Source organism: Moschus berezovskii, chromosome 18 (genome assembly GCF_049115385.1).
Source record: "Moschus berezovskii isolate FMDL1 chromosome 18, NW_MosBer_1.0, whole genome shotgun sequence".
In the NCBI taxonomy this organism is placed as follows: domain Eukaryota; kingdom Metazoa; phylum Chordata; class Mammalia; order Artiodactyla; family Moschidae; genus Moschus; species Moschus berezovskii.
Genome location: NC_142477.1, coordinates 52,738,988 through 52,761,458, shown reverse-complemented (window position 1 = coordinate 52,761,458; position 22,471 = coordinate 52,738,988). Strand labels below are relative to the sequence as shown.

General features: G+C 42.3%; 1 protein-coding gene across 1 annotated transcript in view; it reads right to left on the bottom strand.

The window, feature by feature from the left end:
- Positions 1 to 2,625: 2,625 nt before the first annotated feature.
- SNX18 (sorting nexin 18) overlaps positions 2,626 to 22,471 on the bottom strand; it is a 30,577-nt gene continuing 10,731 nt past the window's right edge. The window contains exon 2 of the mRNA XM_055422054.2: positions 2,626 to 5,258. Within this exon, the coding sequence (XP_055278029.1) occupies positions 5,005 to 5,258 (254 nt within the window). The 3' untranslated portion in view covers positions 2,626 to 5,004. The remainder of the gene's footprint in view (positions 5,259 to 22,471) is intronic.

Here is a 22,471-nt window from a genome sequence, read left to right as displayed (position 1 = left end):
CTACCTCAAGGTCACACAGCATTTGGGAACAATGCTATCATTTACTAAGTACCTACTTCTGGAATTTTTATCACTTCCCATGGTTGTTATTTAGAGAGAGAATACTGCTGAATGGTGAAGGACTGTACATACTGGTTAATCTAATACTCTCAATATTTCAATAAAATCTAAATAGGCCTATCCTACAATGGAGGAAATGGAGGCTCAGAGATGGGTTGGTGAGTTGCCTGAGGTCATTCAGAGAATAGGAGCTAGGATATGACCCCTGGTTCCAATGCATTCTCTTTCTCACAGATATACTGGGTCAACTTCCCCACTATGTTGGCAGAGAAGTCCAGCAACTCAGCAGTTATTAAGTCCTAAGACTTACTTCTTGGAGTAACTGAAAATTTAAACCACTAGAAAAATAAGATCTGATGCATCTGGCCACTTCAAACTTTGAAATCACTTCCACATATGCTGATGGGATACACAGCAAAGGAATGTCACACATCTTGTGTCATTCTAAGCCCCTTTTAAGGTAGCTTCACAGGTAACGCTGGCTTCTGGTACAAGTTCATCCAAGGAAATGGAACTTCCTCAATGGCTCAGCAGGTAAAGAATCTGCCTGCAATGCAAGAGACCCAGGTTTGATCCCTGGGTTGGGAAGATTCCCTGGAGTAGGAAATCACAACCTACTCCAGTATTCTTGCCTGGAGAATACCCTGGACAGAGGAGCCTGGCAGGCTACAGTACAAAGAGGCACAAAGAGTTGGACATGGCTGAGTGACTAAACATGACTTAATAAAACAAGCCACTTTTGGAAGCTCCAGATCTGCCATGGGAATAATGGGATTGGGAAATCAAGACCAAGTAGGAGGAACTCATGATCCCTAGAAAGGCTTTAGCTATGACTCAATCCTAGACTAACTGCCCACAAAGTCAGAGGCCTGGGATAGAGGCAAATCCCCGAGTTGGGTTTTTCCAGGGGCCTGCCCCCAGACCCCTAGCATAGCACCCTTCTGTACTCTGCCTAGAAGTTTACTCCGCTACTCCTCAGACTCACCAGAACTTAACACGTGGAAAATCGTTTGTTGCTTCTACCTGTGACCAAGGGGAACTTGTCATGGCTAATTCCTGACCAAGAGGAATTAAAAGCTGAATTTCACATTAGTTCCTGTGGCTTCCTTTCTTCGTTCAAACACCCTTCAAGAGACCCTCTCCTTCTCATGTCCAACCCCTTAATCTTGGGCCACAGAATGCGTCTCCAGCTTGGGTCAGGTTTCCACCACTGGCCTAAGGAAATCTGTGAACTGCAAGATGGCTTGGCCATTTTAGATTTTCAGAAAAGGCTGAGAATGCCAAGCCACAGGAAAATAAATAAATCAAATAGACCCATAAAGATAAGAACCTGACAGATTACAAAGCCCCACATGGATGACAAGCTTAGTTCTAGATGGGAGTTTGGCCCTGTATGGGATCTGCCAGGTCCCTGTACCCGCTGCGACCCTTCTCATTTTGGACTAGGCTATTTGGAGCTGGCTTGCCTCTGGCAACCAATAGTGACAATTCCCAACAGAGAAAACACATGAACTACTTAAGCACCTACTATGTGTCAAGTGCTAGACACACAGTAGCTACTATTTCAAAACACCTCACTCACAATTTATTGTTATAAGTTCAATAGTTACTGAAGTTACTAACACAAGCAGATATTCAATGGGACTTCCAAATGGCAGATTTAAATTAATCAGTACAGAATTTCACGAACAATTTATATGTCAATTGCAGATGGAAGCTTAAAGACAGTAAATTCAGTCTTCTAGATTTCTGTTTAAGTCTTTCACATTAAATAAATGCCTCCTTGATTACTGGAGAAAAAAATAATTATAATATTCCACCGAAGCTGAGAAATAAAGCAACTTTTGTTTATTTTTTAAAAGATAAACATGGCTGATCTACACTAATCATAATATTTTGAAGGAAATAAAACCATTTTCAATATTTTTAGTCTACAAATAAATAATACCCTGTTTTATTTCTTCTGTCAGCCAAAGACAAGGTTGGAAATGAGAATATTAGATACTGCCTACGGATTTAAAAGTATCAACCACGGTATTCAACTCTGAGGAAAGAAAAGCACAAATGGAAAATTAATGGAAAAAAATGAACTTAGGAAAGAATGACATTTAAAGGTTTACACATAAACTGTACATGCTTCATCCGAGAGACCAAAACATTTTTCAAGTCCTTAATGATGAGAACAGCAGCAAAATTCAAGACAATTAAAAACTGGCATTTAAGAAATTGCTGCATTGTTATGAATAAATGTAAAGACAACAGTACTAGGGAAGCCCAAGAACATCCCCGTTTCAACTCCATTCAAGCCAGTGAGCAATGGCTTTCCATTTCACTTTCCAAAGTGTTCCCTTATTCCAGGTTTGAAATACACCTTCAGATAAGAGAGTCTAGAAGAGTAAGAGTTCCAGTGCACAGCTGCAGAACCAGTCTTGCTGCATTATAGTTACAGCACATAAACAACTACAACTGTTTGTAATTAAAACAGCAAAGCCAGGCTCAAGTGCACGCCCTGTTCTAAATACATATTTAAATTATGAATTACAGAAAAAAAGACAAATAATGGCATGAAGAGCATGATAGTTTATTTTTAAAAATGGTACCACACTGATCATAATGACCAGCATACACATTATGATGGCTTTTCTCTTGGGTATTAACATCGCAGTATTTTTGTATACTGAAATGTTTCAATAGGACCAAGAACGTTAGAGAGATAAAGATCTTAGATGAAAATGAACACTAATGATTCTGGTGTCCTACCCCACAGAATTAATTTAAACCCCTTATGAATCAGTGGCATTATCATGTTCTGTAGCTCTGAAGAATGAAAGTTCTCTTCTAAATAGGCAGCATGAACCTATACCTTCTTGCTCTTTAATCTTCAGCTCTTACAATTTGAATTATGTCCACCCTGGCCAAAGCACAATCATACAAGACACCTCAGATAATTTCCATGCTACCATTGCACAAGTTTAGTGATTTTTACTTAAACAAACAAAAAATCAAACCACTGTCCAAAAAAGGAGGCAAATAAAAATGATTTTCCAATCATTTGAAAAGCATAGTGCTTATTTGTCCAATACAGACTCAAACTTAAATTAAATGCTATCATTATCATCTTTAAACTTCTGCAATAAAATTAACGTACATATATATATATATGGGTTTCATTTATAGAACTGTATCTTGCAATCAACAGGAGAAAGTTATTTTTTTAGAGAACAATATATTTGGTTACAGTTCCACATGTCGGTAGTAGAGAAAAAGCCACATGATGTTAAATCTGGCTCTAAGTTACCTAAGGAATAAAATCTTGATCAAATCTGATCTTAAAAATTCAACCCACGTGAGGTTACTTTTTAGAGTAAATGTGCTATTGAGAAATCATTTCAATAACCTTCACTTTGTATGACTATCTGCAAATTGACCCTTTTCTTTTAATCAATGTGACTCACCATCATTTCAAACTGACCTCTCTGCTTCTATGTTACCACTTGAATACCCAGGGATTTCTGAGGCAGCATAAGTTTGACTTCATTAAAAACAGTAGACACTTTAACCTTTCAGTGACAGTTTTTAAATCTGTAAACTCAAGAATCACATTATTGAGCTCAGCAACTATAAAAACATTGAGATTCTGGTATTTCAAACCAAAATCTCTTTGTGCTTTTTAGATTAAGCTGCTTTTGAATATTTTTGGTATTTATCAGCCATTTGTATTTCCCTTACAGTAATAAAAGAATATACTTAAAGTAATTTTTAAGGTTAAATGTCCAGGGGGCTTATCAATACTTCAAAAAAAATTACTTTTTTCCATCAGCATTTGGAATAGTAGAAATTATTTCTGGTCCCTCATTAGATCAACCAACATTACTTTTCATCACGTATAACACTGAATTTTATAGACATCCCTGAAAAGTTTTTAAGTAAACAAGTGAATCACAGTGGAGTCTCAATCAGTTAACAGTGTAGATCCATTAAAACACACACACACACACTGAATATTAAAAGAAAGTTTCAAGCTAAAAAAGAAAAGAAAACTCTCCTTAAGAATTAAAACCGAGTGTGTATTGTCACTGATTCTGTGCTCGTGTCCCCAACAGATTAGACCCCTTCTCCGGGTTGTAAGACATGTTCGATTAAATCTCCACGTCAAGTTTCCAGGACACTTGAGTGAAGAGACTAGGCTACTGCAGCATCTAAGGGAACAGAGTGGCACCATTTTCTTCCCTAACAGACACCCTATCTGAAGGCGAACATGAGTCTCCCTCCGCTGTGCTCGCCAGCATCTATCAGGAGACAAAACTCACTGGGCAAACTGATGACAGCTGATCCTCCCACCCTGCCCCCAGTGCCAACAGGAGGTTCCCAGCAGTTTGTCATTATGTGCACTGGCCTTTCACTCTTTCCATCAGAAAAGTTGTGGTTACTTTAAAAAGGGGGTAGGGGGTGGAGAAATGAAAAATCAAGAGTCTAAAGGCACAAAGTCGCATAGCTGCTCTAGTTGGAGTTTGTAAACAGAGAATAGGCTGAATTTAGGTAATCCCAATCTATGAGAGTAAAAAGGCATCCACAGCAGGCTTTTAACCAGCCAGCTTCTTTGAGACCCTTCATGGGTTTTGAGGTCTACAAAGTATGCACTAAAATACCCATACTTCAAAAAGCAATAAGGCAAATAGTATACTCATTATTCCAAAAGTTACAATGGTAGTGTAGGCATACATAGTATAATTTAGTTACAATGTGTGGTACTGTTTCTATTATATAACCATATTAACTGCTTCTTTCCTACATAATTATATATTCAGCCCAGTTTCAGTTGAACACAAAACCATCCTTGTACCACTGCTGATAGTTGGCAATAGTTCTTTGATAGCAGTTTGTATTCTGCTGTAGAAATTATCCTTGAACTGAAAAAAAAGTCCACAATCCAATGTCCAGTCATTAAACACTATCATATTTGTGAAGAGCCTCTTCCAACTTCTGCGTCACTTTTTGGAAAAATATTATTTGTTGTTGTAAGAAATGCTGCATTTGTGATTTAAAGTCTCTTACTCGAATTTGATGGAAGTGGTGAATTTCAGCCAAAGTAGCAAAAGAAATAGTGTTACAGCGATCCTGAATGCCGTCAGCCTTTTGGACTTCCATCTTCCCTTCTTCCACATGTCGCCTACTCTCCTTTACTTTGGTAAGAGCTCCTGTAGTTCAAAAAAAAAATAAATTAACAAATACATGTAAAAAAATTAAAAACAGATATGCATCCCAGTGTTATAGCTGCATAGTAAACAGAATGTTGGGCATTATAAATACTTGCCTGAACTATTTTGAAGTCCTTTGGCATTTAAAGGGGTGACTATAATTATTTATTAAAAAAGAAGAAATCTGGTAAAGTGTCTGAAAACACCTCCACTGCTACAAATTCACTTATCAAAACTAGCCTTTGCCACTGACTAAACAGTATGTTTCATCTCTTCCAACAGCAGAGACACTATATACTACAGACAAAAAACTGCAAGGAATTTTTCCTAAAAAGACAAACCAAGAAACTCTGCAATTTTAACATTCTTAAGGGACAAAGTATAACACCGCTCTGTATATGTGTATGGGTGTGTTAGTCGCTCAGTCACATCCGGCTCTTGGCAACCCCATGGACTAGCCGCTAGGCTCCTCTGTCCATGGAATTCTCCAGGCGTGAACACTGGAGTGGGTAGCTATTCACTTCTCCAGGGGATCTTTCCAACCCAGGGATTAAAACTGGGTTTCCCACATTGCAGTTAAGATTTTTTTTTTAATCGTCTGAGCCACCAACACCGCTATATACACATATATTAAGAAGGTCATCTCTAAAGTGGAGCATACTGCATGCATGCCTGATTTTGACTCCACATTCTACCAGGAGATCCATACCTGTAGCATAATGGCCCTGTGCAGTAAACATATGCCTCCTTCTCTTTACAGGCTGTAAAGATCAGTGAGTGTTGAGTTTGTCCTAATGGTGACCTGGGAATGAAGCCAGAGGTGTCATAGTCTCCGGCCAAAAAACATCACCAGAGGATGCAGGCCAGGGCGGTGGGGGTGGAGGGGGGGAGGGTTTCTGTGGCAAATGCCACATGAGGGCAGATCTTCCCCTAGAAGCACAGTCATTAAAAAAAGGCACAAAAGCCTGAGGATGCATAGGAGGTAGGAAAAATAAAGACTATTCATGTGTTCTTAAAAATGAGTGATGATAAAGTTAGAATCACTTGAGCACAGCCAGCTCAAGAATCCAGATTCCTGACCCCACATGCATCCGTTCTACTAAACCATGATCAAAGATGAAAGAAACACTTAGGACACCTGGCTTGCTGGTCTGAGGACGTGATGATGCTAAGTGGAGGGAAAGGTAGCCTGTTTAGAAGGCAATGGGGAAGCTGAGCAACTTTGTTGTGGAAATGTTGTTTTAGCCAATGGTGAAATATACAGGGGAAAAGCCCTGTATCTAAATTTCTTCAAATCTACAAAACAGAGTAAACCTACTATTAAATAAAATCCTTAAACACTTTTGTTTAAAGACCTGAGAAATTAAAACTCATTAACAACAAATGTAACAGATATAAATGTGTACGTATGTTTGTATATTTTCATTTATTTATTCTAAAGATCTTTACCTGAAAAGCGGGAGAGCCCTGGAGCAGAGAGAATACCCTGCTTCCTCCACACAGTGGAGATGTCGTTCATGTTAACAGGGCTACAGGAAGACCCCTACCCAATTCCCTAAGTAGCCATCACCTTGAAAACGCAGCCCTGTTAACATTTCCCCCACAGCAGACAAGTCTCAAGAAGCAATGCAACCTGCCTGCCTGTGGTCTACACTAAACAGAGACCGCTCCTCCTCCTTGGAGACAGAAAAGAATAATTTCTTATTGCGAACTTATGTTCATTATATTTGTACAAGTGTCATCGTTTATATAAAAAAATTAAAGTTGAATAAAGCATGAGACAGAAGACTAAAAAAGAAAAGAAAAAATTACCTAAAAGATGACTGAGAATATGAAACTATGAAATTTATGTTGAACATGGTTGAGAGAGAGCTTGCTATTATTGTTTAGTTGCTAAGTGGTGTCCGACTCTCTTTTTGCAACCCTGTGGACTGTAGCCCGCCAGGCTCCTCTGTCCATGAGATTTCCCAGGCAAGAATATTGGAGTGGGTTGCCATTTCCTTCCTCAGGAGATCTTTCTGATCCAGGGAAGGAACCTGTGTATCCTGCTTGGCAGGTGGATTCTTTACCACCGAGCCACCTGGGAAGCCCAAACAAGGCATCAAGAGAGCAGAGTCTCAGGCGACCTGACTGTTCGTGTGATTCAGGGCCGAGGTGCCTGCTATTGAGCACGGAGTACAGGCACTGGCACCCTGCCCTGCGCAGATCCCTGGGCAGCCATGAAGCAGCTGAGTACCAGGAATATGCTGTGAGTGTCACTTGTTCTAGTCACTGGAGTCCAGCACAGAGGAACTCAGAAACCTGGCCCTGAGCGGTGCCAGTGTCAATGAACCTGCGGCTTGTCAGCCTCCAGATGAGATCACCACCTTCTCAGAAACGACATTTCATGACACAGACCTGCAGACATGCGTCCATAAAAACCAATTTACAAATGAACAAGCCTGAAGTTTTCACAACCTGAACCACATCAGAATACATTTTCAAAACTCCTGGACACAGTACAAGTATTAAATTTCTCCAAGGCCTAAAGACCTTTTGGCATTTGTCACCTTGAAGCTTTCTGAGTATACATACTTAAAAAAAAAGGAGCTGTGAATTGAAGACTCACTTTTCTCCCAGCTATGAATTTATTTTGTAAATAACACAGAGCCCTGAACAGTTGGGCTTCTGGGGAAATAATCTCAGCTCATTTACCAACATTTGTGGAGGGCCTGGCTTCCCCAGTGGCTCAGCAGTAAAGAATCCACCTGCAATGCAGAAGCTGCAGGAGACATGAGTCAGATCCCTGGGTGGGGAAGATCCCCTGGAGGAGGGCATGGCAACCCTCTCCAGTATTCTCGTCTGGAGAATCCCCATGGACAGGGGAGCCTGGCGGGCTACAGGCCATGGGGTTGCAAAGAGTTGGACATGACTGAAGCAACTTAACACACACACGAGGACAGCACAGAGCTGGCCAGGGGGACGCACATGGTGGGGGGCCTCACACCAAGCGTTCCAGCCTCCGGAACTTTCAAGGAAGACACCTTGAGAAAGCACACTGAGGACCAGAACACAGCCATGACATGAAGTGAAACAGCGCCGCACAGCACGAACTCTGCACGGGAACTGACTATGGCTTCTTCCAAGATAATGTAATCGCGTCACAAGGGAACACTTGGAGGACCTGCTTTGTGCCAGGCAGTGCTGAGGACAAGGGTGCCAGGGTGGGGGCAGGAATAAGCGCAGATAACAGCAAATGGTAGCTGCCTAAAACAATCATATATTTGAGGCACTTTCTGTGTACAAAGTCTAACCCTGCTGCGACTCTGCTACAGACATTACTGCTATTTTACAACAAGGAAACTGAGAAAGCCACCCACATTCTTGGAGCCCCGAAGCCAGCAGTAACCCAGTAAGAGGTGGGAGAGATGGGATCTGAATGCAGAACTGACTTCAAAGCAAACACCACAAATATTCAGAAAAGAAACTGGAGACTGAAGAGGCAAAATGGCACAGTGGGCCGGTGAGCAGAGTGCTGGGGCTCCTGCCCTCCCCTTCTCTCTTTTCACCTTCCTCGCTGGTCCCTAGCTTTTATTCTGTCGTGCACATCAGGAGACCTTGTGAGTATATAAAATAAACCATATAGGTGTTGAAAATTTCCCTCTGGAATCTTAGTAACCTCATTCAATTCATTAATTGTGCCCGTAAAGCCTTTTAATATTTATGTCTGATTTTCTTATCTTTGTAGCATACAATTAGGGTGCCACAAAAAAAATCAAAAAGGCAGCACATATTTCATTATTTTGAAATTTTAAACTCACTTACATGGGGGTGGGGGGTTTTGTCTCCCCCCCACCTCCCCTCTTCTCACCGACTTAAGATTGTATTGGAAAATTATATAAGTCAAGAACCATCACCAAAAACAGTAACATACAATCCCTGGATGGGCTTTGCCTTTGTCTGCTCTAGTGCAGTCGGATAGCCCAGCCAAAAATTATTTTGCAAAATAGGAAGAACAGAACAAACCACTGAAAAGAGTAAGTACCCAAAGGGCAATTTCACTTGGAATTTTGGTTTAAGGCATTTAATACAATTCAAATCTATTAGCATAATGCATCAGGATTGCAAGGAGCAAGGAAACAGATGAAATATGTTTATCAGAAAAAGACATGGTTCCTATTTTAGGGACTCGAATTATTTTTTGAGGTGACAAGATTTACATGCCTGAAACCTTTAAAGACCTATACAAGATAGAAAATGAAGGTACTGAACAGCATTCTATAAATGTACAAACTGGTAGAAGAGGGAGTGCTAGGTGTAATCAAGGACGATTATGTCTTCACAAAACTGGACCCATGAAATTTGAAGCAAATTTTAAAACCACAACCTCTTTTAACTAAAATGTAGTTAAATTGGTTTCCCTCCAGACCCACCTTCTGAAGAAAGATGATTAACAAAAAACAGGCCGACAGCAATATACTTTTTGAAAAATCGAAAGAGTTCCCGAGTTGACAGCAATCCATTTTTTAAGCATCTGGCTGTTACATTTCAGGATGACAACCCAAAGACCTTCAACCCCAAGCCCCCCCAAAAGTAAGTTATCTTTTGTAAAATATTATTGACAGTTAAAAAATTATTTCCTTCAAGAAGAAAACCATTCGGCGTTTAAATATTCACCTCACAAGACTCTGATTGGTTTTTCCCATACATTTTTAACAAATACTAAGGGTTTAGTGTGTTTTCTTATGAGAAAGATAAAGTTAAATCATTCAATAAGCTAATTATGGAAGTTAATTAGTTTACTGTCTGAGAGTATACAGAAAAAAAGAAAAAACCACTGGGGAACTGACGAACAGAACTACTTTCTGGAGTTTCCCTGAAGCGCCCCTCTACCCCACTTCTACCCACTGCATTTCTAAACTCTAGCTTCTCTCAAGGTCAAAGTGGGAACATACTTTTCCAATAGAAAGGATATTACAAACATCCACTAGATATAAGTAAAATAGTTTTATCATTAGAAGTAGGACTTGCGTTTTGCCACAGATGGTGTATTCTTGCCATTTATTTGCCAGTTCTCAAACTGGGAATTATCTGTACACACATCTACGCTTCCCATATTTCCATATCTAAAATATTAAACATCACAAGGCAGAGACAGCCACATTTTCAATCGGGTTTAGCTTCTGAAGAGTGAAAAGTTGGAGAAAGAAAACTACTGGGGGCAGGGTTAGATTCCTACAGACTTGCTACTTCTGCTGCTGCTGCTGCTGCTAAGTCACTTCACTCGTGTCCGACTCTGTGTGACCCCATAGACGGAAGCCCACCAGGCTCCCCCGTCCCTGGGATACTTCTAGGATAGCTTAAAATACTAACTTGTAGCCTAAGAATCAATTGCAGAGGTACAATGTAACCAGCTGCAGAGTTGTAACAAACATTACAGCATATTTCAAGTATTCTCTCAGCTGTACCAAACCCAAGAGGAGTGTAAATAAAAGCTAGAAACATGGCCCAGAATCTAAAGACCAACAGGAACGCATACTTTTATCATGCAGTCAATACAAAAACATAGAAGGTTTTCAAAACCTTTTTTTTTTTTTTAACTTTATTTTGTATTGGGGTAGAGCTGATTAACAATGTTGTGATAGTTTCAGGTGGACAGAGAAGGAGTTCAGCCATACATATACATGTACCCGTTGTCCCCCAAACACCCCTCCCCAAAAAGCTGTATTTTGATAGTGGCTAATTTAGGAGGAATCTAACCCCTACCAGGCCTCTTCTGTCACAAACATCACACGGTCACCCTGCTTTGTAACAGTAAGGAAAATCAAACAATAAGGGAGAGAAATTATAAAATAAAGCCTAAGGTGAAAAGTGGTTGCTTCTGGATTAAACAAAAGACCCATAATACTCATGGGTAGGGCAACTGTTTTAAAGTGAAAGAAAATTAAAAATAGGAGGGATCAGTGGGAAACACATTTCAGATGAGGAACACAAGTACATAACTACAAAATTATTTCTCGGGCTAAAAAACAAACATTATATGGTGTTATATATGGACAAAATAAGATTTTATCAAGAAAAGAAAATAGAGGCAATTATTAATTAAATTCTGACATTAAATAAGAAGAGGCTGACATTACAGAACAATGAACACATTCTTCATTAAGATACTAATAACCAATAACAAGACAAAATAACAAGAAGGTAATACATGAAAAATGGTGCAGCCTTCCCAAGTTACACAACTAAAAACAAATTCTTAAAGGGTATTAGCCTGTGTGGATCACAGTAAACTGTGGAAAATTCTGAAAGAGATGGGAATACCAGACCACCTGACCTGCCTCTTGAGAAACCTGTATGCACGTCAGGAAGCAACAGTTAGAACTGGACATGGAACAACAGACTGGTTCCAAATAGGAAAAGGAGTACGTCAAGGTTGTATATTGTCACCCTGCTTATTTAACTTATATGCAGAGTACATCATGAGGAACGCTGGGCTGGAAGAAGCACAAGCTGGAATCACGATTGCCGGGAGAAATATCAGTAACCTCAGATATGCAGATGACACCACCCTTATGGCAGAAAGTGAAGAGGAACTCAAAGGCCTCTTGATGAAAGTGAAAGAGGAGAGTGAAAAGGTTGGCTTGAAGCTCAACATTCAGAAAACGAAGATCATGGCATCTGGTCCCATCATTTCACGGGAAATAGATGGGGAAACAGTGGAAACAGTGTCAGACTTTATTTTTTTGGGCTCCAAAATCACTGCGGATGCTGATTGCAGCCATGAAATTAAAAGACGCTTACTCCTTGGAAGGAAAGTTATGACCAGCCTAGATAGCATATTAAAAAGCAGAGACATTACTTCGCCAACAAAGGTCCATCTAGTCAAGGCTATGGGTTTTTCCTGTGGTCATGTATAGATGTGCGAGTTGGACTGTGAAGAAAGCTGATCACCGAAGAATTGATGCTTTTGAACTGTGGTGCTGGAGAAGACTCTTGAGAGTCCCTTGGACTGCAAGGAGATCCAACCAGTCCATTCTAGAGGAGATCAATCCTGTGTGTTCATTGGAAGGACTTATGCTAAAGCTGAAACTGCAATACTTTGGCCACCTCATGCGGCGAGTTGACTCACTGGAAAAGACTCTGATGCTGGGAGCGATTGGGGGTAGGAGGAGACGGGGACGACAGAGAATGAGGTGGCTGGATGGCATCACCGACTCGATGGACATGAGTTTCAGTGAACTCCGGGAGTTGGTGATGGACAGGGAGGCCTGGGTGCTGTGGTTCATGGAGTTGCTAAGAGTCAGACACGACTGAGCGACTGAACTGAACTGAACTGAAAGGGTATTAGAAGTACAGGCAAAGGTATTCATGGAAGTGGGCAATGTCTGTCCATCACACCCATGACTGTGATCCCCAAGAGGCAAAGCAATCGAGCTGCCATGCAGGACACTGGGCTGAGTTGGACACATTTCAGGTGTTTCTTCCTCAGGGAAGCTCTGTGGTGGGGAGGCAAAAAGGAGTACAGAGATGGGCTTCCCAGGTGGTGCTGGTGGTAAAGAACCTGCCTGCCAATGCAGGAGACATAAGAGATGCGGGTTTGATCCCTGGGTCGGGAAGATCCACTAGAGGAAGGCATGACAACCCATTCCAGTGTTCTTGCCTGGAAAATCTCATGGACAGAAGAGCCTGGCGGGCTACAGTCCATGGGCCGCAAAGAGTCTTTTCATAATACAGACACCCCTCCTAAAAAGGCTTTAAGGCTGAGAAGGACCTTGCAGCTAAGCACTCAATCTATTAAAATAGTTGGACAAATTATTGAAGGATCTCCACAGGATAGAAAGTTCACTCAGGACCTGATCACCCTAAGCCTTTATTCCAAAGGATGGAGCAGGGACAGACTTTCTCCTCGTCTACCACTCCACCATGCAAGGTACCCACTGGGGAAGCCGGGAGAACTGAGTCCTTGGTGAGAAGGGCAGAGTTGGGTCTCCGATTTTTTTTTTTCTTCAATGAGCTATAAGGTTGTGAAGGTTAGATGAGGTTTTGGTACAGTTTTTTTCAGTCTCTCTAGCAAGAGGCTGTGACTTTTGCAAAGTCCCACAGCTAATTCCCGGCAAAGAACTCTCTCTTCCTACCTACCTGCCAGCCCTGCCACTTTCCACTTAACATTCCAGCCAGCGCCTCTGCTCCACTCTGTTGAAAAGGGTCCTTCCCTTTCTACATTTGGAGTCATAAAAGGAAAACTAAAGCAGTATTTCAACTTTGCTTTAGGACCTGCTGTTAACAAATCTCCCAGACTTTTTTGGCATTCTTAGCTGACTCTGTATATTCAAAATTCCTGTGTTCATTTTGATACTTATTGAAATTAGCCAGGCTCAGAGAAAGGCATTTTATCCACTTCCCCATCACCAAACCCAGCAGAACTCATGTCCTAACTTCACTCCCACTCCTCTCCTCCCATGTTCTGGGTATTTTACCAATGTGAGCATAATTTTAAAGCATGCTCAGGCCAGGAGCATCCTAATTCATAACCCACATGTACTCAATTTTAGAGGAATGATATTACGCATGTTTGTGGGGAACACAAAATAATTATACATAAAAGAATCCAACCACATGACTAAGTTCATTATTACTATAACCTTAAAGGGCTCAAACTCATAGATTAATTACAATCCAGGAAGTCAGCACCACAAAAGCATCACATTATTTACACAGCATGACATTAAATTATGTACATCAGTAAAACTGTTCAGGAACCATTTCATTGCCATTTTGGTGTTTCTAGGATGAGAGCACTGAAGCTCTGGTATCATCTAGTCAATGAAAACATGTGAAGAATAGCCAACAGTCATGAATAGTCTCCTACTTTAAATTTTGAGAGCAATCGCTTAGGGAAATGTGTTTGGAAAATGTACCCAGTTTTCTTTTTTAAAAGATAATGTTTATTTTTTCCCTTGCAATTTAAAAAGTAATACACATATACGTAGAAAATGCGATAGGATTTCAGGCTTGGCCAGAGACTGCCTTGCTCTGGAAGGGATGTCTGAGCCCTAGAGAGCGAACAGTGATGCCAGGGCAGAAGAGAACAGGACGGCAGTTAGGGACAGTCAACCAGTCGGCTCTGTTGCCCTCAAGTAATGACAGCTACTCAACCCTGTTTTCAGAGATTTGATCATTCCGTGTTACATTTGATCAGTTTCGATCAGTTCCGTGAGCTGAACTATAAAGCACTCATTAGCAAATACAGTTACACTACACTAAACTCTGCTGTATCATTTCCTTCTGATTTGCAGAAAGAAAGCACTGCCCTGGCAACTTATGACCCAGCAAAACCAGAAAGGGGACAAAGAGAAAAAAAACCACCCAACCGGCTCACACAATGCAGTGCCACAGACATTTTAACCAGGGAGGCTCTAAACGCAGTTGAAGTTATCTGGCCTCCCTTCAGTTTCCCTGGTTAAGGCCCTCTCCTCTACCTTCACCTTCTCAGGCCCCACCCTACCACCCAGGCCTGCTGGCTGCTCCAAAAGTTCCCAACCCACTAGTTTCTGCACCTGAACTTTGCCTTCCTATCCTTAACCAAATCTCTTATTCTCGTATGCTTTGTCCCTCCTCGGACCAATTATACAAAAGGTTCAGTCACTAAGCAACAGGGATCCAAAGGCTACATTTTCTTTCTAAAAAAAAAGAATTAGAAGAAAAAAGTAAGCACTTCATTTAATTTTGAAATCATGAATGTGCCAAAAACATTAACAAGATTTTGTCTTCCTGGGGCCCTGCCTCAGAAAAGCCAGGCCGTGAGGGACAGAACAGGAGACCGGCTGAAGGGCACAGGGACAGCTGTATAGAAGCTGGGAGAACTAGACCTGTTTTTCTTCATTCCCTGGTACTTGTAAAATGTTGAAAGAAAATGCTAATTTGGCCAACGTGGCCTATTTTGCTCTTATCCTCTCATCACTGGCACCCACCCCCCTGGGTCCCTGCTAACTCCCCATTAACTCTTTCCCCCTCCACTTTCCATCCTCTCACTCGTTGACTCCTCCTTCCCCTCTCTCTGCTCCAATATTTACTTTTTGATTATTTTTTTTTAGTAGTAAAATAGCTCCAAAAACAAAGACTGACATCTACAAAGAAGGAGCAGGATGCAGGATGGGACAGCCATCCATCCAGGCAAAACAGTCCCATGTGAGCACCTGCCCTATGTAAAGCTGCGGTCTGTACCCCGTACGTCTAGTTTTGTTTTTATTATCTGTAACCTGGAAAGAAAAGCAAGGATGACTTGTTTTCAGAGGTGGACAAGAGGCTTAGGCAAGGTAAATACAAGGTGTCAGCTACATGTGAATCTGGGTCTGCTTCCTAACCCACACAGTTCCCTGTACCTGCCGAACGGGGGCTGCCTCCTGCCTGAGATCTCAAAGCCCCATGAACCAGGCCCAGAACACAGGGCACCACACCACACCAAGCCTCATGTTGGGATAAGCAACCCATGAACCACCTCCATGGATAAGGAAATGGCAACCCACTCCAGTATTCTTGCCTAGGAAATCCCATTGACAGAGGAGCCTGGCGGGCTACAGGCCATGGGGTTGCAAAGAGTAGGACACAACTGAGCAACCGAGCAGGCACGCATGAACCGCCTCCAGGCCCTCGCAATTCTATTTATTCCTGCATCAAGTCTGACTAAGTGGGCTCCAGATTTGGACCACGTAAATAAACTTGAAAGGGTGCAAATAGTACCACTGAACTCAAGTCAGTGAGAGCAACTTTTTGAAGGGACAAAATGTCCCTAGAGCCAAGAACTATCAAAATTCAAAGATATAAGTAATTTAAAATTCACTTTCAATTCACAAAGAGAAATTCTGAGGCATTTTAAAAAAAGAGAGAGGGTCAGGACCAGGATAAAAAATTACAAAAAAATAAAAATAAAATAATAACAACAACAACAAAGACCTGATTGCTTGATGATGAAAAAAATCACTTTAAGAACGCAGGCCTCTAAGTTTTGGTCCTGGAGATACAATAAGAAGCTGTCTGTTCTGGTGAAAGTCTTATTATTGCCTAATTAAGCAGCCCTTTTAGCTCCATTCAGCAATCACCAGAAGTGTACAGGCAGGATGACATTTAGTATGAATGAAAACATTCACTGGAGTGCACCACATCTTAAAACATTTGATTACTTCTACTCACTATGTACATACATCCATACAGCTCACCTTGTTCCAGAAATGAAGATGGAAATCATGTGATTATATCTCTTGTGGCTCATTTGGTAGCACAGGTTGTTCTGTTCACAGCTAGGAAACATTATATATAATAAAAGTTCTTGTATTTCAGCTTATATTGAGTACGGGAGTTGGTGATGGACAGGGAGGCCTGGCGTGCTGTGATTCATGGGGTCACAAAGAGTCGGACACGACTGAACTGAACTGAAATACATGATTAAGATACTAGGGTGATAGATTCATGAGAATACTGTAAAAATAGTGTTTTTATTTCAGAAGACTCTGGATACAATGGTGAAAATGTTGATGTGCCTATGGCCAAGCAAACAGAGATAAAGACTAAAATCTGAGGGTAAGAAAAACATGTATCATTTTCTTTCTTAAAGGTTTTCCACCCACAGAATCATAATAAAATAAGGTAGAAGGAATAGTCTTGATAATCAATAACAAAGAATAAAACTTGAATAAAACAACTGATGCTGTAAAACAGAATCCACAGTGTGGTTAAAATTCAGAGAATACACTTGATGCCTGAGGTGCACAGTGGTAGTTGCTAATTCCTAATCCTTTTGTTTCCTGATATACATGCATGGATATCGGTCTGGACAAATAAAGTTGCATTAGGGATATTTGCAAGCTGCCAGCACTTTGGATTTAAATGACCTTTGACATACAACAAAACATACCTATACCTAAGACTAAAATGGACTTTGGAAACTACCTTTAACCAAAGGTAAAACATTAGTTTCTTTTTTTCTAGGAAGATAAAGGGAAGCTCAAGCTAAGAGGTGGCGCAGTAGTAAAGAATCTGCCTGCCAGTGCAGGAGATGCAGGTGCAACCCCTGGATTGGGAAGATCCTTGCAGAAGGAAATGGCAACCCACTCCAGTATTCTTGCCTGGAGAATCCCATGGACAGAGAAGCCTGGTGGGCTATATATAGCCCATGGAGTCGCCAAAGAGTCAGACACAACTGATCACACACGCACACAGACTAACATAAATCTAACAGAAGCTGCTAAGCAGACAGGCCCCTCTCCATGGGGGAAGGAATAGAGTGAGGCGGCACTGGCCCTTTAGAAAAGAAACACATGTGAGGGACACAGCCAAAGCCAGATCCTTGATTCCCAGGACTGCTTCTGAGAGGGCTGCAGTTACTACTACAGTTAGAACAATATTTTCAAAGGATCTTTTTTCTTTCTTTCAAGTATTCTTCCCAAATAACATCTAGTTTTTAACTTTAGAAACATAACTGTAAACCCCAGCGTTACCAGCTGCTACTTAAGCTACGGTGGGTACTAAGTGGTGAGCAGCTTCCCTCAGTGCTGTTCGCTGTGGCCATTATGACCGGCACTTCACATCACTTTACAATCATTACACTTTGGGGATGATTCCTAAATCAACAGTTTCAAACTTAAGAACACTCTTGGTCCTGGGGTGTTCCTGCTTTCTGCCAATGGCGGAGACCAGGTTTCCACTGGCTATGAGTCTTTACTCTGGCCACGTCTAGACTTCCTGAACCAATCGTAAATAAACAACTGAAGTCAAAACAATCTAGAAATACAGTATTTTAAAACAGACATAAAATATAACTCAAAAAACATGAAAACTTACAGATTACCCATGCTGACATTTACTAGCATTTATAAAGATTTCTCACAGCAGGCAATAGGTGGGCTTTTGTGAAAATCACAAATGTCAATATAAAGTCCAGAAAATGGGATTTTCTAAGGATCCCTTCAGCCCCTTTCCTTCTCTTTCCCTCTAATCTTTCTTTTCTTAAACCTACCTATTTCTATTCTTGGCATCACTACTTTCTGTCACTCAAACTTAAAACTTCAAAGGTAACTCTAGACTCAAGCTTCCCTGGTGGCTCAGCAGTAAAGCATCTGTCTGCAATGCAGGAGACGCAAGAGACGTGGGTTGGATCCCTGGGTTGGAAAGATCCCCTGGAGGAGGAAATGGCAACCCACTCCAGTATTCTTGCCTGGGAAACCCCATGGATAGGAGAGCCTGGCAGCCTAGAGTCCACAGCGTCACAAAAGAGTTGGACATGACTTAGCAACTAAACAATAACTCTAGATTCAAGAGAGCCGCTCCTCGCCAGTCCTACCACTCTCCCTGACAGGGGTCTTCAGCTCACCTGCTCTATCAAAGCCCGCCTCCAGCCTGCTCTGCTAACAAGCCTCTGCAGGTCTGTACTCAGCCAACAGGAGCAGCTTCCTGGGAACCAGGCTGCACTTGGGGGACGCACGCCAAGAGCTCACAGTTAGGTTCTATGGCTCACTGCCTTCCTGCCTGCAAAGTGGGGATAGTGAGAGAATTTACCTCAAAATCTTCCATGAGGTTTAAATAGATATAATCCAGAGCAAAGCACCATGCCTGGCACACAAAAACCCTCAATGTACATTTGCTACTTTTATCACGATTCAGAAGTTAGTCTTCAATTTCAAACCTTTAGTGGCTGCTGACTGCCTATAGGATAAAACAATTTTCTAGCAGGCATCCTACCTATTGTAGCATAAAGAGTACTGATCTCAGGTCAAGGCTAAAAGTGGACTCAAATCCGAGGTCTCCTTATTAGCTGTGTGATCCTGGAAATCACTCAACTTCCTTGAGCCTCACCTGGCACCCAGGTGGGGAGTTAAATGGCTATACTGGGGTGAACAGTATCTCCTCACAAAAATTCACATCCACATGAAAACTGTAACTGTGACCTTATTTGGAAACAGGGCCTTTGTCCACGTAATTAGTTTGGGTGAGGTCATACTGGATTGGGCTTCCCCGGTAGCTCAATGGTAAAGAATCTGCCTGCCAATGCAAGAGATGCATGTTTGATCAAAGATCCCTGGGGGAAGAAATGGCAACCCACTCCAGTAATCTTGCCTGGGAAATCCCAAGGATAGAAGAGTTTGGCGGGCTACAGTCCATGGGGGTACAAAGAGTCAGATATGACTGAGTGACTGAGCATGCAAGCACAAGGTTGTACTGGAAGAATGGGCCCTAAATCCAATGTGGTAGTATCCTTAAAAGAAGAGATGAGCACACAGGGAGAACGCCAGGTAGAGACGGAGGCAGAGACTGGAGCCATGAATCTACATGCCAAGAACAGCAAGGACTGCTGGCAACCACCAGAAGCTGGGAGGATCCTCCCCTCCAGCCTTTGGAGGGAGAGTGGCGCTACCGATGTCTTCATGTCAGACTTCGAGACTCCAGAACTGGGATAGAATAAACTTATACTTTTCTTAAGCCACCTAGTTTGTGATAATTTGTTACAGCAGTCCTGGCAAACTAATTCAACAGCTAATCATTAATGCTTAGAGACATATTTGCCATAGAAAATGGTTATTCCAGGTGTCACATAAAGAAACTGAGGCTGAGCGAAGCTGCTGGTGGGAACTCAGCCCCCTATGGTTGAGGTCCAGGCTCACAACCACTCTGCTGTCACACCCACCCCTGAATAGAATTAGATGCAAAGGATGTGACTGCCCGGAATACTGCTGCTCACACAGTAAGTACTCAAAAATGGTAGCAACAGCCACACATACATCAACTCCCTAACCTGCCTGACCTCCAAGTCATGGGTCAGCAAACATTTTCTTTAAGGGTCAGACAGTAAATAGTTGAGGCTTTGCAAGTTGAGGCAAAATTGAGGCTTATGTAACCATTAAATATATATACATATAACATCCTTAAGTGCAAGTGCTATAAACGAACAGGCACCCTGGTGGGTTTGACCTGCTGGCTGCAGACCCCACTACATCTTCCAGCATCTTTGCTGGCAGCCCCACAGGCTCAGTGTGCAGGGCATTTTATTCTCCTCCCTGTCCCTTGCCCCACTCCTGTTGGCCAACACGTCCTTCTGTCTCCTCTTCCCCACCCCCAAAGACATTTTCTCAGTTTAGTATTTCACCATGTCTTGCCTGAATTATTGCAAAAACTTCCCATCTTGCCCCGCCCCGAGCCACCCTTCACACCTGTCACTAGGACTGCAGGCCCAAGCACATCAATACCCCTGTTGACCTTCCAGGAGGCTCCCTCCATCACCTCCAGCATCAAAATCACAAGGACCTTTCTTAAGAACACCAGTGTCTAGGCTACATGTTCCTGCCTTTCAGATTCAATGCATCCAGAAGGGGCCCTATGTACAGCTGCAACCATGCCAAGGCTGATGTGAGAGGCAGCCGGGGTTTAGTCCCTGATTTTTGCACTTATGGTTCCCTCTGCCCAGAACGCCCTTCCCTGTGCTGCCCACTACACAAACTCCCAACTGCTTTTCAAAACTCTTCTGCAACTGAGACAGGGAGAAAGCCACCCTTGAACTCTGCATAGTTAACCACACCTCCTCTGTCCTACTTCACACCATGGCACGTGCTACCATGCCTCTAGGGGTCACACTGTATAGTGACAGCTAACTCACCTGTCAGCCTCCCTCAGTGACCTAAGAGCGTATCAGCTCTTATATGCTTATCAAACCTATCCTAAAGCATCCCCAGGATCAACGATGCACTGCCCATTGATGTTCCTCCAAAAGGCAAAATACAACTAACTTTCAAAGGGAAAACCAGTGCTACCACCCAAACCTCTAACACAACCCTGGACGCTCACACACTATTACTACACAGGCACTAAGTTAGATCCACCTCTGATTTCAGTTTTCTGCACACACATTCTCCCTCCCTCATGGAACTGCATTTTCCCTGAGGGCAGGCACCTCCTGCTCAACATCCACAGCCAGTGCTTCCTGTATCCAAGTCACTCAACACCCTGTACACACATGCTCTAATTCACATGTTTTGAGTTAAGCAAAAGGGACCCCAGGGAAAGAGTAGGATCATGAAAGCTTACCAAAGAGGACAGAAGAATATGATACACGAATTTAAACACCAAGAATCAATATAAAGTTTAATCATGAGGTACATAATTTTTCTGGCAGATGAAATGAAGCATTTGCAAACTTCCTCTCCTCCTCCCCACTCCAATGAATTTTGGAAAGTCATTTCGTAGATACTTAAGTCTAAGACTTAAACAGCTCACATGTTTGTGACTTCACCCATAAAACACATCCAGATCCTATCTTTATTTCCTGTACGCTTAAAAATCCTGTTATCCATCATCATTTAAATAGAAAAACAACATCATTTAAATAGAAAAACAAAAACATTCGATAAATCACAGAAGACATCTATTAACCAAGAAGTACTTTGGAGTGCCTACTTCATTAATTCAACAAGCGTTCATTAAGTACTTACTATGATGCTTTTGAACTGTGGTGCTGGAGAAGACTCTTGAGGGTCCCTTGGACTGCAAGGAGATCCAATCAGTCCATTCTAAAGGAGATCAATCCTGGGTGCTCATTGGAAGGACTGAAGCTAAAGCTGAAACTCCAATACTTTGGCCACCTCATGCAATGGGTTGACTCACTGGAAAAGAGTCTGATGCTGGGAGGGATTGGGGGCAGGAAGAGACGGGGGCGACAGAGAATGAGATGGCTGGATGGCATCACCAACTCGATGGACATGAGTCTGAGTGAACTCCGGGAGTTGGTGATGGACAGGGAGGCCTGGCGTGCTGTGATTCGTGGGGTTGCAGAGAGTCGGACACGACTGAGCGACTGAACTGAACAGAACACATGTATGAAATAGTGGAACTTTATACTTGAGGAACAGAAAAACACGATCCCTGCACACTAACCAAGCAACATACCGTCTCTGGCACAGCAGTCAGCATTCTATCAGCAAAGACGACTTAGAAAAGGGCTGGGATACTCCAAGGACAGGAACTTGACCTGGGGTTGACTGTGACTGCGCTGGGTGGGGGAGATGTGGAACAGAATGCAGAAGCCTGTCCACCCTCAAGGATCAGACTCCAGTCCCAACAGCCCATCCCCACCTCTGTCACAGCCTTGCTCGTCTCAGTTGATGGAAACTCCATCCTTAGCACTGGGGGAGCCCAAACCAGAGTCACTCTGGTGTCTCCTCTTCCTCTTAGGTGCCACATCCGTTCCT